This window comes from Passer domesticus, chromosome 10, assembly GCF_036417665.1.
Source record: "Passer domesticus isolate bPasDom1 chromosome 10, bPasDom1.hap1, whole genome shotgun sequence".
In the NCBI taxonomy this organism is placed as follows: Eukaryota; Metazoa; Chordata; class Aves; order Passeriformes; family Passeridae; genus Passer; species Passer domesticus.
This window is the reverse complement of record NC_087483.1, coordinates 42,348,180-42,362,948: the sequence shown is the minus strand read 5'-3', so window position 1 is coordinate 42,362,948 and position 14,769 is coordinate 42,348,180. Positions and strand designations below refer to the sequence as shown.

The 14,769-nt window shown below is 57.4% G+C and overlaps 2 protein-coding genes across 3 annotated transcripts in view; one reads left to right on the top strand and one right to left on the bottom strand.

Moving 5' to 3' along the window:
- GALNT13 (polypeptide N-acetylgalactosaminyltransferase 13) overlaps positions 1 to 2,175 on the bottom strand; it is a 308,398-nt gene extending 306,223 nt beyond the window's left edge. The window contains exon 1 of one of the 2 annotated variants that reach the window (XM_064435361.1): positions 1,108 to 2,175. The gene's annotated coding sequence lies outside the window, so the exon portion shown is untranslated. The remainder of the gene's footprint in view (positions 1 to 1,107) is intronic. The other variant, XM_064435360.1, reaches the window with a different exon arrangement.
- Positions 2,176 to 9,883: 7,708 nt separating this feature from the next.
- RPRM (reprimo, TP53 dependent G2 arrest mediator homolog) lies at positions 9,884 to 10,744 on the top strand. The gene has a single exon (XM_064433318.1). It carries the CDS (start codon positions 10,153 to 10,155, stop codon positions 10,561 to 10,563), a length of 411 nt encoding a protein of 136 aa, XP_064289388.1. The 5' UTR covers positions 9,884 to 10,152; the 3' UTR covers positions 10,564 to 10,744.
- Positions 10,745 to 14,769: the final 4,025 nt, after the last annotated feature.

The following is a 14,769-nucleotide window of genomic DNA, read 5'->3' as shown; positions in this document are numbered from 1 at the left end:
TGCATCTCGCTCCGTGCGAGCACTGGGAGAAACCACCGGGAAAACCGGGAAGCAGCCAGGCTGAGGCGCTTCCAGGGAGAGCTGCGGCTGCAAGAGCCCCAGCCGCGATTCCAGGGAATCCTGGCAGCCCAAAGCAGAATTCCAGGGAAACCTGACAGCCCCAAACGCGATTTCAGGGAATCCTGGCATCTCAAAGCACTTTTCCAGGGAAACCTACTGTTGAAATCCAGAACCCAAAACATTATTCCAGGGAATCCTGACAGCCCAAAGAGCTATTCCAGGGAAACCTGACAGCCCAAAACATCATTCCAGGGAAACTTACAGCTGAAATCCACAGCCCTAAGTGCTATTCCAGGGAATCCTGGGAGCCCCAAACGCAATTCCAGGGAAATTTACAGCTGAAATCCACAGCCCTAAGTGCTATTCCAGGGAAACCTGACAACCCAAAACATTATTCCAGGGAAACTTACAGCTGAAATCCACAGCCCTAAGTGCTATTCCAGGGAAACCTGACAATCCAAAACATCATTCCAGAGAAATTTACAGCTGAAATCCACAGCCCTAAGTGCTATTCCCGGGAATCCTGGCAGCCCCAAACGCGATTCCCGGGAATCCCGGCAGCCCCAAGCAGAATTCCAGGGAAACCTAGGGGTGAAATCCAGAAGCCAAAGCGTTATTCCAGGGAATGCTGACATCCCTAACGCTGTTCCAGGAGAACCCACGGGTGCTACGGACAACCCGGCGCTCCATACCAGCAGCAGCCTCCGCGGTTTTCCAGGGATATCTGGATCCTCCCCCGCGGCCCGGCGGCGCTTCCCGGGGGAGCGGCCGAGCAGAGCCCGGGGCCGGTCACACACGGCCGGCCCAGCCCGGCTGAGCCCGGATTAACCAGGGCGCCCTGGGAAGGCGGGATCGGGGACAGCGGGGAGCGGAGCCGGGAGCCAGGGCACCCTCGGGATAAGGGAACCGGGAGCCAGGGCACCCTCGGGATAAGGGAACCGGGAGCCCCTCGGGATAAGGGAACCGGGAGCCAGGGGAATCCCTCGGGATAACGGAGCCGGGGCTGAGGGAGCGAGGGGAGCCCGGCACGGACCCCGCCGGCCTCACCTGCGGCGGAGCCCCGAGCTCAGAACCGGCCCGGGGGCTCAGCAGGATCCTGAGGGGCTCAGCCCCGTCAGTCCGAGGGGTCAGCAGGAGTGTCCAGGGGGATCCAGCACCTCCAGTCCCGGGGTTCAGCCGCGTCCGTGAGGGGCTCAGCCCCACCCGGGGATTCAGCCCCGTCAGTCCGGGCGTTCAGCTGCGTCCGGGGGCTCAGCAGTGTCCGGGGGGGCTCAGAGCTGTCAGTCCGGGAGCTCAGCAGTGTCCGGGGGGGCTCAGAGCCGTCACTCCGGGGGCTCAGCACTGTCCGGGGGGGCTCAGAGCTGTCAGTCCGGGGGTCTCAGCAGTGTCCGGGGGGGCTCAGAGCTGTCAGTCCGGGGGCTCAGCAGTGTCCGGGGGTCTCAGAGCCGTCACTCCGGGGGCTCAGCAGTGTCCGGGGGGGCTCAGAGCCGTCACTCCGGGGGCTCAGCACTGTCCGGGGGGGCTCAGAGCTGTCAGTCCGGGGGTCTCAGCAGTGTCCGGGGGGGCTCAGAGCTGTCAGTCCGGGGGCTCAGCAGTGTCCGGGGGTCTCAGAGCCGTCACTCCGGGGGCTCAGCAGTGTCCAGGAGGGCTCAGAGCTGTCAGTCCGGGGGCTCAGCAGTGTCCGGGGGCGTTCAGCAGCTCCAGCGCGGGGGCTCAGCACGGTCCTGGAGGGCTCAGCACCACCCGGGGCTCGGAGCCCTCAGTCCGGGGGCTCAGCCCCGCCAGTCCTGGGGGGGCTCAGCAGCATGCAGGGGCTCAGCTCGGCCCGCGGGGGCTCAGCTCGGCCCGCGGGGGCTCAGCGCGGAGCCGCCGCCCTCCTCCTCCTCCTCATGGCCGGGGCAGAGCGGCAGCGGCCCCGCCTGGGCCGCAATGGCCGCGGCTCCCGCGATGCTGCGGCTGGGCCCGGGGGCAGCGGGGAGCGCCGGGAGCGGCGGGGAGGGAGCGATGGCGGGGGAAGGAGGGACGGGCAGGTGCCGGGGGCGGCTCCGGCCTCACGAACAGCGCGGGGAGGGAAGGGGCGGAGGCGGCGCGGGAGGGGAGGCGGGCATGGGGATGGGGAGGGAGCGGGGGCGGCGGGGATGGAGAGGGGATCGGGGCGCTGAGGGGAGAGGGGGAAGGCTGGGATGGAGAGGGGAGTGGGAGAATGTGGGAAGCGGTGAGGAGGAGAGCAGAGGGATGCGGGAGGGAGAGGTGAGAGCAGGGGACGGGAGGGTGTGGGATGGGGAGCTGAGGGAGCAGGAGAGGGCTGGAATGGGAAATGTGGGATGGGGTGCTGAGGGAGCAGGGCAAGGCTGGGATGGGGGAATGTGGGATGGGGTGCTGAGGGAGCAGAGGAAAGCTGGGATGGTGAGGGGATTGGGAATGTGGGATGGGGAGCTGAGGGAGCAGGAGAGGGCTGGGATAATGAGGGGATTGGGAATGTGGGATGGGTGCTGAGGGAGCAGGGCAAGGCTGGGATTGGGAATGTGGGATGGGGTGCTGAGGGAAGCTGGGGGGGCCGAGGGGAGCCCAGGGAATGCCGAGGGGAGCCGGGGAAGCAGGCAGGGCACTGGAGCACGCCTGTTGATTCCAGGCCCGCTCCAGAGCAGGTTTCCCATCCCAAATCCATTCCTGGCCCTCCGGGGCCATTCCGGATCCACACCCCTCAGTCCCAGGGCTCCAGCTCTCCTGCCAGTATTTGCATGGAATTTCCTGACTTTTTGCAGGGAAATTCGCTCCCAGGGGAAGAAAACCAGACAGTAAAAGCTGCTCATCCCTCTGTGCAGGAGGAGCAGGGCAAAGGCTGCCCAGACAGGAGTGTTTCTGTCAGGGATTCATGGATAAATCCCAGAATCCCGGCATGGGTTGGGTTGGAAGGGACCTTGGAGCCCATCCCATCCCAGGGATACTTTCCATGGCTCCAAGCCCTGCCCAGCCTGGCCTGGGACACTCCAGGGATCCAGGGGCAGCCCCAGCTGCTCTGGCAATCCCAGCCCAGCCAGGAATTCCCAGTTCCCAATGTCCCACCCATCCCTGCCCTCTGGCAGTGGGAGCCATTCCCTGGCTCCTGTCCCTCCATCCTTGTCCCCAGTCCCTCTGCAGCTCTCCTGGAGCCCCTTCAGGCCCTGCCAGGGGCTCTGAGCTCTGCCTGGAGCCTTCCCTTCTCCATTAATAATATTAATAATAATACTAATAATAATAATTAAAATGTATTATGACACTGATTTATTTTTAATGAACACCAAATGCACAAGCGGAAATGCTCTGACACAAGAAACCTCCTGGCACTTTGGATTTTGTTCCTCATCCAAAACCAGAAGCAATAAAAAAAATTTTCTCCGTAAAAAAATAAAATTAATTAAAATATTTCCACCATAAAAAATAAGCAATAAAAACATTTTCCCCTTAAAGATTAAGTAATAAAAACATTTTCTTCCTTATAAAATAAGCAATAAAAGCATTTTTCCTTAAAAAATAAGTAATAAAAGGATTTTTCTCCTTATAAAACAAGTCATAAAACGATTTTTCCCTTATAAAATAAGTGATAAAAGGATTTTTTTCCTTTATAAAGTCAGCAATAAAAGCATTTTTCCCGTTATAAAATAGGGAATAAATGCATTTTTTCCTTAATAAAATAAAGAATAAATCCCTTTTTTTTCTTCATAAAGTAACTCATAAAAATATTTTTTCCCTTTATAAAATAAGCAATAAAAGCATTTTTCCCTTTATAAAATAAGCAATAAAAGCTTTTTTTCCCCTTATAAAATAAGCAACAAAGGATTTTTTTCACTAACTAAAATATTTAATAAATTACTTCTGAGCCTCTTTCTCTTCCCAACACATCCTGAAAAATTCCTCCACGTTTTTGCCCTGCCTTTGGGGTGGAGGGAAGGGTGAAAGATTCCCGGGATTCCTCTGCCTTGCGGCCCTTTGGAAGGGCAGCAGGAAAACCCTTCTGTTTTACTCCTGGGAAAATCCTGGAATGGCTCAGCCCCTTCCAAAGCATTCCGGGATTTTGGGATGCGAGAACCAGGACACCACTTCTGGGCCTGGAAGCAAAGGGGTCTTTAAATTCCTGGGGTTTCCAGCAAGGAAAAAGAAAAGTTTTAGTTGGGAAAAGAAATTCCCTCCTAAAAAAGCCTGGGATGAGCGGAGAGGGGGAATGGATTTTGTACAGAAAGCAAAAACCCAAGTTCTGCTGGGATTAAAAACTTCCAGGAAGCAGCAAAAAAATTTAAATATTCCCAAAAAACTCTCTTTTAATTGTGTGCAAAATTCCGTGGAGCCTTTGGAAGCAGCAAGGAGAGAACAATAAACTCTAAAATCAGTTGGAAAATGCTAATTGAAAATGCTAATTAAAAATGCTAAATTTTAAGCCTGGCAGTCCCGGAACTTTTTCTCTAATTCCAGATGCCAGGCTCCAGCATAATCCCAGGATTCAGGATTCATTCATTTGTCAGATCTCAGTGAATCCATGGCCAATCCACAACAAAGGAAACCTGGAGAAAATCAGGAGAGGGGAGGAAATATCCAAGCCCTGGAAAGGTTCCTCCCCTTCCCCTCATTTTTCCTTGGAATATTTTCCTCCTCTCTCCCAAAGAAAACTTCCCATCCCAGCTGGAGAGTTGAAAAAGTTTAAAAAATGAAAATACAGAAAAAGAAAAATTAAAATTAAAAAAAAAAAAAGAAAAAATAGGGAAAATAAAAAATACAGGAAAAAGTCCTTTGCACATTTTGACTTCCCTTTAAATGCTCCAAATGAGTGGAAAACAGATGGAAAAGAGCCAGGTTTGCACCCAAGGAGGATCCTGCATTCCCTGATTTCCCTCTGCAGTCATCACTATCCCATTTTTCCAGGTTTCCAAGAAATGGAAGAAACTCTGGGAATAAAGGAAATGGGGGAAATCCCCAGCTGGGCCAGAGCTCCAGAGGATTTGTGGAATTCCCTGCTCAAAGAGCTGACAGTCCAGCTGCTCCCAAATCCCAGGAGGTTTTGCTGGATTTGGGAAGCTCCTTGGGCTCATCCCGGTTCCCTCCAGGAGAAGAGCCTGGATCAGGCCCTGGGACCCCTCCCGAGAGCCCAAGGAGTCTCACCCACCCCATTCCACCATTAAATTCCTTTAAAATCCATGGCTCCCACCTTTCCTTTCCCGCTGCACTTCCAGGAGGAGGAATTCAGCCCCAGCAAAGCCAGGCCTGGCTCAGAGCTCTGTTTTATCTAGGCCAGGCTCAACCCCTCAGCCTCGTTTCCCCCTTTTTCCAAGGCTCTTCCCAACCCAGGACACCTGGATCTGATATCCAGGGGATGGGATGGGCTGATGCCTGCACCTGGATTTGGGATTTCATTTCCCAATTTCATCATTTCCCACTCCATCCTCTTCAAATATTCCAGTAAAGCCACTCCCCTATTCCTTATCCCTGGCAAATGAGGATGAGCAACATTCCCTGGGAAAACTGTTCCATTCCCTGGGAAAAGGATGGGATGGCATCATCAGATTCATTTCATTGTTGTTTAATTGGAATTGTAGCTGTTCTTTATATAAAACTCTGTCACTGCTGCTCTGGAATGTGACTGGAGATTCCTACATTATCCCATGATCCCAAACTTATGGGAAGTTTAAAAAATCCATATTGACTGGATGTGTGACAGTAATGGGAATTTGTTGGTATCAAACTGATAACAGTGGCTTCAGACCAGGATTGCACTCCCAAGGATCCTTCCTGGAGCTGCAAAGGGCATGGAGCTGCTCTGGGAATCCCAGCCCAGCCAGGAATTCCCAATTCCCAGTGTCCCACCCATCCCTGCCCTCTGGCAGTGGGAGCCATTCCCTGGCTCCTGTCCCTCCATCCTTGTCCCCAGTCCCTCTGCAGCTCTCCTGGAGCCCCTTCAGGCCCTGCCAGGGGCTCTGAGCTCTGCCTGGAGCCTTCCCTTCTCCAGGGGAGCATTCCCAGCTCTCCCAGCCTTGGAACATCTCCACGGCCGCTGGGGTCACTCAGCAGCCCCACATCCCCCCCATCCCTGGCAATGTTTTCCACCCTTTCATTGTATAACTGGAGCAGAAGCAAGCAGGGAATTTTTATATCCCGAAAAGGAGGGTCCTGGAGTGGGATGTTGGCCCTGCTGGCAGTGTGGATTCCCAGCTGGATCCCGGGATGAAAGGGATCCTGGCACAATCCTTTCCCTAATTCAGATTTCCCAAATTTAGTGTGCATTGCCCTGCTCAGAACAGAACAAATCCCAGTCACAACCAAAGTGAAAATGTATAGGAAAAAATATAGGGAAAAGTCAAAGCTGCCAGGGTTCTAAAATTTCCCTGTGGAGATTCCCAGGTTTTCATCTGGCACTGGGATTCCTGGGATTATTCCCACAGGGAGGTGTGGTGGCTGCAGGAGGTCCCTGCCAGCCTGGGATGGTGGCAGGCATCCCTGTCCATGGAAAGGGTGGAATAGGATGGGATTTAAGGTCCCTCCCAATCCCAAACCCTTCCATGGTCTGTGATTCCAGCCGTGGGATTCCCGGGAATCTGAAGCCCGGGGAAGGCAGCGGAGCTGTGCAGTGCCAGCGAGCCAGGCCGGTGCTGCTGGCATTTCAGGAATGGGATTTGTGTCCTTGGGGAAGGGGCTGCCCGGAGCCCACGGCTGTGCCCGGGCTCCTTCCCGTGTCCCGGTGCCTGGATCCCGGTATCCCGATATCCCGGTGTCCCGGTGCCTGGATCCCGGTGTCCCCATATCCCGATATCCCGGTGTCCCGGTGTCCCCATATCCCGGTATCCCGGTGTCCCGGTGCCTGGATCCCGGTATCCCGATATCCCGGTATCCCGGTGTCCCGAGTGTCACTAGGTGTCACTGCTCTCCCGGCAATCCCGGCCCCGCTCCGCATTCCGGGATACGGGGCTGAGTGGGGCACCGGGGCTCAGGAAACAGGGCCGGGATGTGTGGGACGGGGATGGGGGAATGGGACAGGAATGTGTGGGACAGGGAGCAGGGAATGGGACGGGAATGTGGGGGACAGGGATGGGGGAATGGGACAGGAATGTGTGGGATAGGGAGCAGGGAATGGGACTGGGACGTGTGGGATAGGTAGGGAACAGGAGCTTCCTGCCTCCAATTATTCCTCTCATAATTTAGGGATAGGATTTTCCTGCCATAATTTAGTGATGGGATTGTTCCTGTCATAATTTAGGGATGGGATTGTTCCTGCCATAGCTTCGGGATGGGAAGCATTTTCCCGTGGAGTTGCCAAGAGCTGGAGGTGAAGAGCTCAAGGACAGAGCTTGAGCCACGTGCCTGCTGAGAAGGGAGAGAGCCACACTCCAAGTGGGAATGGTGTGGAGCTCCAAGAGCTCTTCCAGCTTTTCCCCTGGCTGCAGGAGCTGCCAGCCCTCCCTTGGCTCCTTAGAATCAATCCCATCTTCTTCTCCCAGCAGGAAAACAGGATGTTCCCACGGGATGAGGCCCCGCTGCTGGGAGGCTCTCGGCAGTGAGGGGACCCCACGGGGACTGTCACCCCTGAAGGGGCCCCTAAAGGTGCAGGGGACAGGACAGGGGCACAGGTGACAGCCACCAGCCAGTGCATGGAGGAATCATGGAATGGCTTCCTTGGAAAAGCCCCCCAGGTCAGTGAGGCCAGAACTCCCCCAGCACTGAGCCCCAAGTGCCACCCCAGCCACCAGAGCAGGACAGATCAGCTGGAAGGGGTTTGGAAAACATCCTTTCCCCAGGCCTTGGCCTCTCCTCCGGGCCATTCCCATGAGGAGCATCCCAGGAAATCCCCAGCTGCTCCAGGGCCACCACACCCCCATGGGCAGGGATTGTCCCAGCCCCACTGATCCCACACGGATCCCAAACTGATCCCTGGCGCTGTTTGGGATGATCCCACACGGATCCCTGGGGCAGTTTGGGATGATCCCAATTCCACACATGGATCCCTGGGGCAGTTTGGGATGATCCCAGGGGCAGTTTGGGATGGTCCCACACGGATCCCTGGGGCTGTTTGGGATGGTCCCACACGGATTCCCGGGGCAGTTTGGGATGGTCCCACACGGATCCCTGGGGCAGTTTAGGATGGTCCCACATGGATCCCTGGGGCAGTTTAGGATGGTCCCACATGGATCCCTGGGGCAGTTTGGGATGGTCCCACACGGATCCCTGGGGCACTTTGGGATGGTCCCACACGGATTCCCGGGGCACTTTGGGATGGTCCCAATTCCACACACGGATCCCTGGGGCAGTTTGGGATGGTCCCACACGGATTCCCGGGGCAGTTTGGGATGGTCCCAGCCCCGCTCGGGAAGGACAGCGCAGGGTTAAACTCGGCCGCCGCTCCCAGCTCCGCATCCACGCTCCGCTCCAGGAAATCTCCAAGTCATGGCTGGGCCGGAGCTCGGAGCTGGGCCCGGCCGTGCTGCCCGTCCCCGGGAATGCCAGGGAGCTGCAGTGCCGGGATACACACTCTGCCTGCCGGGAGCTGCTGCCTCCTCCAGCTATTCCCAAACCTCCAAAACCACCGTGGGAAACCGGCCTGGAGCAGCCCCAGGCTGCTGGACGAGAATTCCCGAGAATTCCCAACAATTCCCAGGCGCTTGAGAGGGGTTTGGGTCCCCGGGGTGCTCGGGCGGCCCGGCAGGGATGGGCAGGGGGACGCAGGGGTCCCGGGGTCACACCCGGCTGGCACCGCTCCTGGGGCACACGGCAAGGCTCCAAAACGCTCCGAGCTGGATCTTCCCGGAAAACAGAGCCGGGGGAGCTTTGGGAATGGGGGTTCCACCACCCCAGCCCCAAAGGGCTGCTCAGGCTCTTCCCGCAGCTCCCGGGGCTGGCCCGGCATCCTCAGCACAGAAACCTCCTCCGAAATGTGTTTTCCCAAAAAAAACCCCCCACTTCCCGGGGAGTGCACAGCCCGGAGCTCGCTCCCACTAAAACCCACGTGGGAAATCCCACTCGCACTAAACCTGATCTCTGCGCGTTCTCCCAAAACCCCGTTCCCTCAGAGCCACTCCCCAAAGGCCCCTCCCTCGGGAAAGTCCATCCCTGAAATCCGTTTGTCGAAACCCAGCACAAATCCCACCGGCAAAAAACCTGCTCCGCCCACTGCCCCAAATCCCCCCATTGCCCCAAATCCCCCTCCTCATCCCGCTCCGAACTTCTCCCACCAAAACCCCTTCCCTAAACGCCCCTCACATCCCTCCCTTGCCCCATTCCAGCCCTGCAAGCCCCCAGCCCCATTCTCCTGATGCCCAAATCCCCCCCTCGCCACACCCAGAGCCCCCTCCCAGCCCCTCTGTGCCCCCAACCCCTTCCCCACGCCCCCTCCCCCCTCCCCACACCCGCTCCCCTTCCCTTTGCCATGCCGGACCCTATTCCCAAAAGCGCCGCCCTCCCCCTTTTCCTGACCCCCCCCATCCCGATTCCCAAAGACCCCCCTCAAAGCCGCTCCCCTTCCCGACCCCTCCTCTGTTCCCCCAAAACCCCTCCCTCCTTCCCGTTCCTCTTCCTGACCTTTTCCCCTCCCTCCAACCTCTCTCCCCTCCTTTTTTTCCCCTCCCGCCCCAAACCTTTTCCCCTCCCTCCGGCTCCCCAAACCCTTCTCCTCCCTTCTCCCTCTCCCTCCCCATCCAAACCCTTTCCCCTCCCTCCATCCCCAAACCTTCTCCACTCCCTTCTGCTTTTCCCTCCCCATCCAAACCCTCCTTTCCTCCCTCTCTCCATCCCTCCAATCCCTCTCCCCACCCTTCTGCCCCTCCCTCCCCATCCCCACCCTCTCTATCTCCACCTCATCCCCTCTCCCCTCCCTTCTGCCCCTCCCTCCCTATCCGCACTCTCTCTCTCTCCATCCCAATCCCAATCCCAATCCCAATCCCGGTCCCTCCCCGGCTGCCCCCGGGGCGGAGCGCAGCGCAGCGGGCGGCGCCGGGCGGGCAGCGCGGAGCGGCCAGGCTGGGCTCGCCTGGGCTCGGCACGGCTCCGCCCGGCCCGCCTGGGCTCGCCTGGGCTCGGCACGGCTCCGCCCGGCCCGGCTCGGGCCGCCTGCATGCGGCGGCGGCGGCGGCGGGGATGAACGGCTCGCTGGGAATGCCGGCGGGGATGAACGGCTCGCTGGGAATGCCGGCGGGGATGAACGGCTCGCTGGGAATGCCGGCAGCCCCGAACGGCTCCTCGGCGGCGGCGGCGGGGCTGCTGGCGGGGGCCGGGGCCGCGGCGCTGGAGCTGGAGCGGGCGCTGCGCTGCTGCACCGCCGCCTCCGTGGTGACCGACGGCAGCGGCGCGGCGGCGGACGAGCGCAGCCTGTACATCATGCGCGTGGTGCAGATCGCCGTCATGTGCGTGCTGGCCCTCACCGTGGTGTTCGGCATCTTCTTCCTCGGCTGCAACCTGCTCATCAAGTCCGAGGGCATGATCAACTTTCTGGTCAAGGAGCGCCGCCCGTCCAAGGAGGTGGAGGCGGTGGTGGTGGGGCCGTACTGACCGCAGCGCCGAGCGCCCGCATTCCCCCGGGACGCGCGGGGCCGGCCCGGGGCTTTTCCTCCTGGAAAACGTCCGGCGGATGGATCCCGGGATGCCGGAGGTCGGGAGATGCTCGGGCGGACGGAGCCGCCCGTCCCGGCCCGCTCTGGGACTGCCGAAGTAAAGCGTGCTCTGATGGCAACAGGTCTGGGCTCCTTATTCCGTCCGCCTCCATCCCTTCCCTTCCCTTCCCCTTCCCTTTCCCTTCCCTCCCCTCCCGCCCGCGAGTCCCGGGATGCGGCGGAGCTTTCCCTGTCCCCCGCGGCCGTCCGGGCGGGATTTCCCGTCCAGCCGAGCTCAATCTCCCCTTTTCCAGCCCTTTCCCAGCGCTTTCCCAGCCCTTTCCCAGCGCTTTCCCAGCTCTTTTGCGGCCCCCGCGGCTGGCGGAGCGCGGGACCCGCATCCCTGCGCGCCCGGGATGCGGGAATCGCCTTCCTGCCCCTGGACCGCGGCTGTGGCCGGGGGAGCCGGGAATGCAGCGGGAATCCTGGCCAGCCCAGCCCGCCGGGATCCCGTGCCCCGGAACACCGCGGGAATCCTGCCTCTGGGAAAGCACAAACCCAGGTTTTGTTATCCCAGCTACAAGCCGGACCAACAGGTGACCTGGGGCGCGTTCCCGGGAGGGAGAAGCCGCTGCTCCCACGGGGTTTGGATTTCTCCGTCCATTCCCTCCGTAGGGATCTTCCCGTGCGAGCTCCCCGGGCTGCTTCTCCCGTTCCCGGGGGCTCCGCTGGCTCCTGGAGAAATCCGTGCGTCCACAGCGGCTCCGGGAGCAGCGGGAGCTTCCCGGGAATCCCGGCGGCGGGATGGGGACGCAGAGGCTCCAACAACCTGCGGGAAAATCGCTCTCCAACACCCAAATTCCCGCCGGGAAATATCGACTGTCCGTGTTTTTAGTGCTGGAAGCTTTCGGAGCTTCCTGGTTTATCCCGGGGGTGGGAGATGGCCGAGCTGCCGAAATTTAATGGACGCCCCTAGGAGAGGTTATCGGGAGTTTAAACTGGGATGGAGAAGGTGAAATCCATTTACAGCCGGGCTGGAAAAAGCTGGAGCTGCCAGAGGCACTTGTGGGAGAGGCTGAGGCAGAGCAGAGCATCCCCACGGAATCAATTCCCTGCGCCCGGCAGGAATCTCGGCAGCGATCCCTCATTTCCAGCCGCATTCAGGGAAGGACAAAGAACAGATCTGCCTGTTCTCCCGGGAACAAACACGCCCTGGGTCGGGAATCACGGAACAGAAATGTTCCCGAGGCATCCCGCCTGGAGAAATGCTTCCAAAATTCCCCCTTTTTACCATTCAGTGCCAGAGGAACGTCAGGAAATGAGGAATTTTAGGAAAACACGGTAAGAGGGATAAATAATAGGGAGGTCTCAGTCACTGCAAAGCATTTGCAGCTGTTGAGCTGGAATACTTTGTGGTGGTGGTGTGGAGAGCATGAGCATTCCTGAATCCTGGAGTGCCTGGGCGCTTTTTGGGAGTTAATTCATCAGGAATCCTTTATTAATTACAGGGAATGCTTAGAATGGAACACTTTAATTAACCTTAATTCCCAACACTGGAATTCCAAGCCAAACTCCTGGGTTCTGACCTAAAATTGTGGGATTTTCAGTCTCAATCCAGGATCCCTCCTCGTCTGGTGCCCCCACACTAATCCAGTGTTTGTGGCTCTAATCCCTAAAAATATCCCTCATTTTAGGCAGGGAAATGTTGGGAAAAGGGTTTTTCCTGCTGGGTGATGTGGAGATGTTGGGACACATCCAGTGCCTCCATGGGATTTGGGAACTGGCCTGGAGAACAGATGGGATATTTATAACCTGTGCATGGGCTGGGAGAGGGACGGGGAGGAAGAACCTCTCAGACTCCGGGATCACCTCAATCCCACATTTTTGGGGTGATGGAGGAGCAGCAACCTCATGGGGAATGGAGATTTTCCAGCTGCTCCCACCATTTTTAGGAAAACACCTGGAAAGCTGCAGGAAGAACCTGGGGGATCGACAAGTTTTGGATTTTTTAGGGTTTTTTTGGAGAGAAAAACCTAAAAATTCCCTGCAGCCCCGAGCAGAGCAGGCCCCTGATGGAACACTTGGAATTCTCCTGGAGCAGAGCAATGCAAGCCTCCAGGGTGACTTTGCTGGAGTCGGGGCTGGAATGCTCTCACCTCAGGCTCCCTGAATCCCTAATTCCTGTCTCCGCAGGCATGACATCATCCCCATGGATTAAATCCCAGTGCCAGCAGCTCCGGGGCACAGCTCGAGGCCGCACACCCCTGGGTGCTCAGCTCCCAGCTGGAAAACCCCAGGAAAAACCCTCTGCTGGGAATAAACCCCCCAGATCCCCCCTGGATCCCCGGAGCCGCTGGCCCTGCTCCCCCAGGGATGCGGGCTGGGCAGGGCAGGATGGAATTCCCCTTCCAGCTCCAAGTGCTGCGGATCCTTCCCGAGACAGCCCCGGAGGCGCCTCGGGTGCTCCAGAGCCCCCCTGAGAGGCTGGGTCGATATCTCAGCCGGGAGAAATTCATTAAAATCGCTCCTGGAGCTGCCAGCGCCTCTGGATAACCCCGGGTAATGGCTCTGGGTTTTTCATTTTCGGGAATTCTCGCCCGGCCCCGGCTGAGGGAGGAGGGGAGGGAGCCCTTTGGCAGCTCGGCCACACCGGGGCTGAGGGGGTTAATTCCATCCCCATGTTCAGGCCAAATCCCCAACGATTTTTAGAGCAGCTCGGCTCCAATGAGGAGAATCTGCACCCGAAGTTCATTCGGAGCTAAAAAGTGAAACCTTTGTAGGGACAGGGCAGCTCCAGCTTCCTGCTTTACCTTAATATTTATTATTCCAAGTGGAATCTGTTCCTGGATCCTGCAGTGCTGGGGCTGGCAACTCTTAATGAAAGGATGTTCTCCAGAAATCCCAATATTCAGCTGGGAATCCCTCTAAAAAGCCCAATATTCACCACTATAAAATTCCTGGTATTTAGCTGGTATCCCCCTCTAAAATTCCTGGTATTCAGTTGGGATCCCCCTCTAAAAATCCCAATATTCAGCTGGGAATCCCTCTAAATATCCGAATATTCACCTGTAAAATATTCACCACTATAAAATTCCTGATATTCAGCTGGGATCCCCCTCGAAAATTCCTGGTATTCAGTTGGGACCCCCCTCTAAAAATCCCAATATTCAGCTGGGAACCCACTGTACAAATCCCAATATTCAGGTGGGAACCCACTGTACAAATCCCAATATTCAGCTGGGCCCCCTCATTAGCAGCAGCCCATTAATGATCATTAACGGGCGCTCATTAGCAGCCTGTTTGTGTGGGTGAATGGATGGATCCCATTGATCCCAGCAGGAATAACCTCCAGCCCGGGAGCCCCAGGGGACAGCCACCCTCCAACCCCTCTGGAACACAACCAGCAGTGCCAGCTCCACCGTGAAGGGCTGAGCTGATGTTCCAAAATCAGATTTTTGGAGCTGCTGCTGGCAACTAAATTTCTCCAGGCAGTTCCGAGCCCATGAGCACAGTATTGTAATTCCCAAATTCTGGAGTCAAAGGGTTGGTGTACAATTTATTTTGAAGTGTTCAGGGAATGTTGGAATTAAGGGCTGGTTTCTCTCGTCCCAAAATTCCGTGAATCCTCCAAGGTGGAAATTCTCACAACAGCATCTTCTCCCTTCACTGAACTGAACTCCAGACCAAGGAATATTAGTGGGTGTAGAATTTCTTCCCTCTGGAATATGGAGCCAGGCTGGGAGAGCTGGGAATGTTCCCCTGGAGAAGGGAAGGCTCCAGGCAGAGCTCAGAGCCCCTGGCAGGGCCTGAAGGGGCTCCAGGAGAGCTGCAGAGGGGCTGGGGACAAGGATGGAGGGACAGGAGCCAGGGAATGGCTCCCACTGCCAGAGGGCAGGGATGGGTGGGACATTGGGAATTCCTGGCTGGGCTGGGATTGCCAGAGCAGCTGCCCTGGATCCCTGGAGTGTCCCAGGCCAGGTTGGACATTGGGGTTTGGATCCACCTGGGACAGTGGGAGTGTCCCTGCCCATGGAATGGGTGGGATGGGACGGTGTGAAAGTCCCTCCCATCCCAAACCATCCCATAATTCCATGACTTATCCAACGATCACTGATGCATTTATAGGGATCTGGTTTTTTTCATGGACACCTTTATTATTTCATGC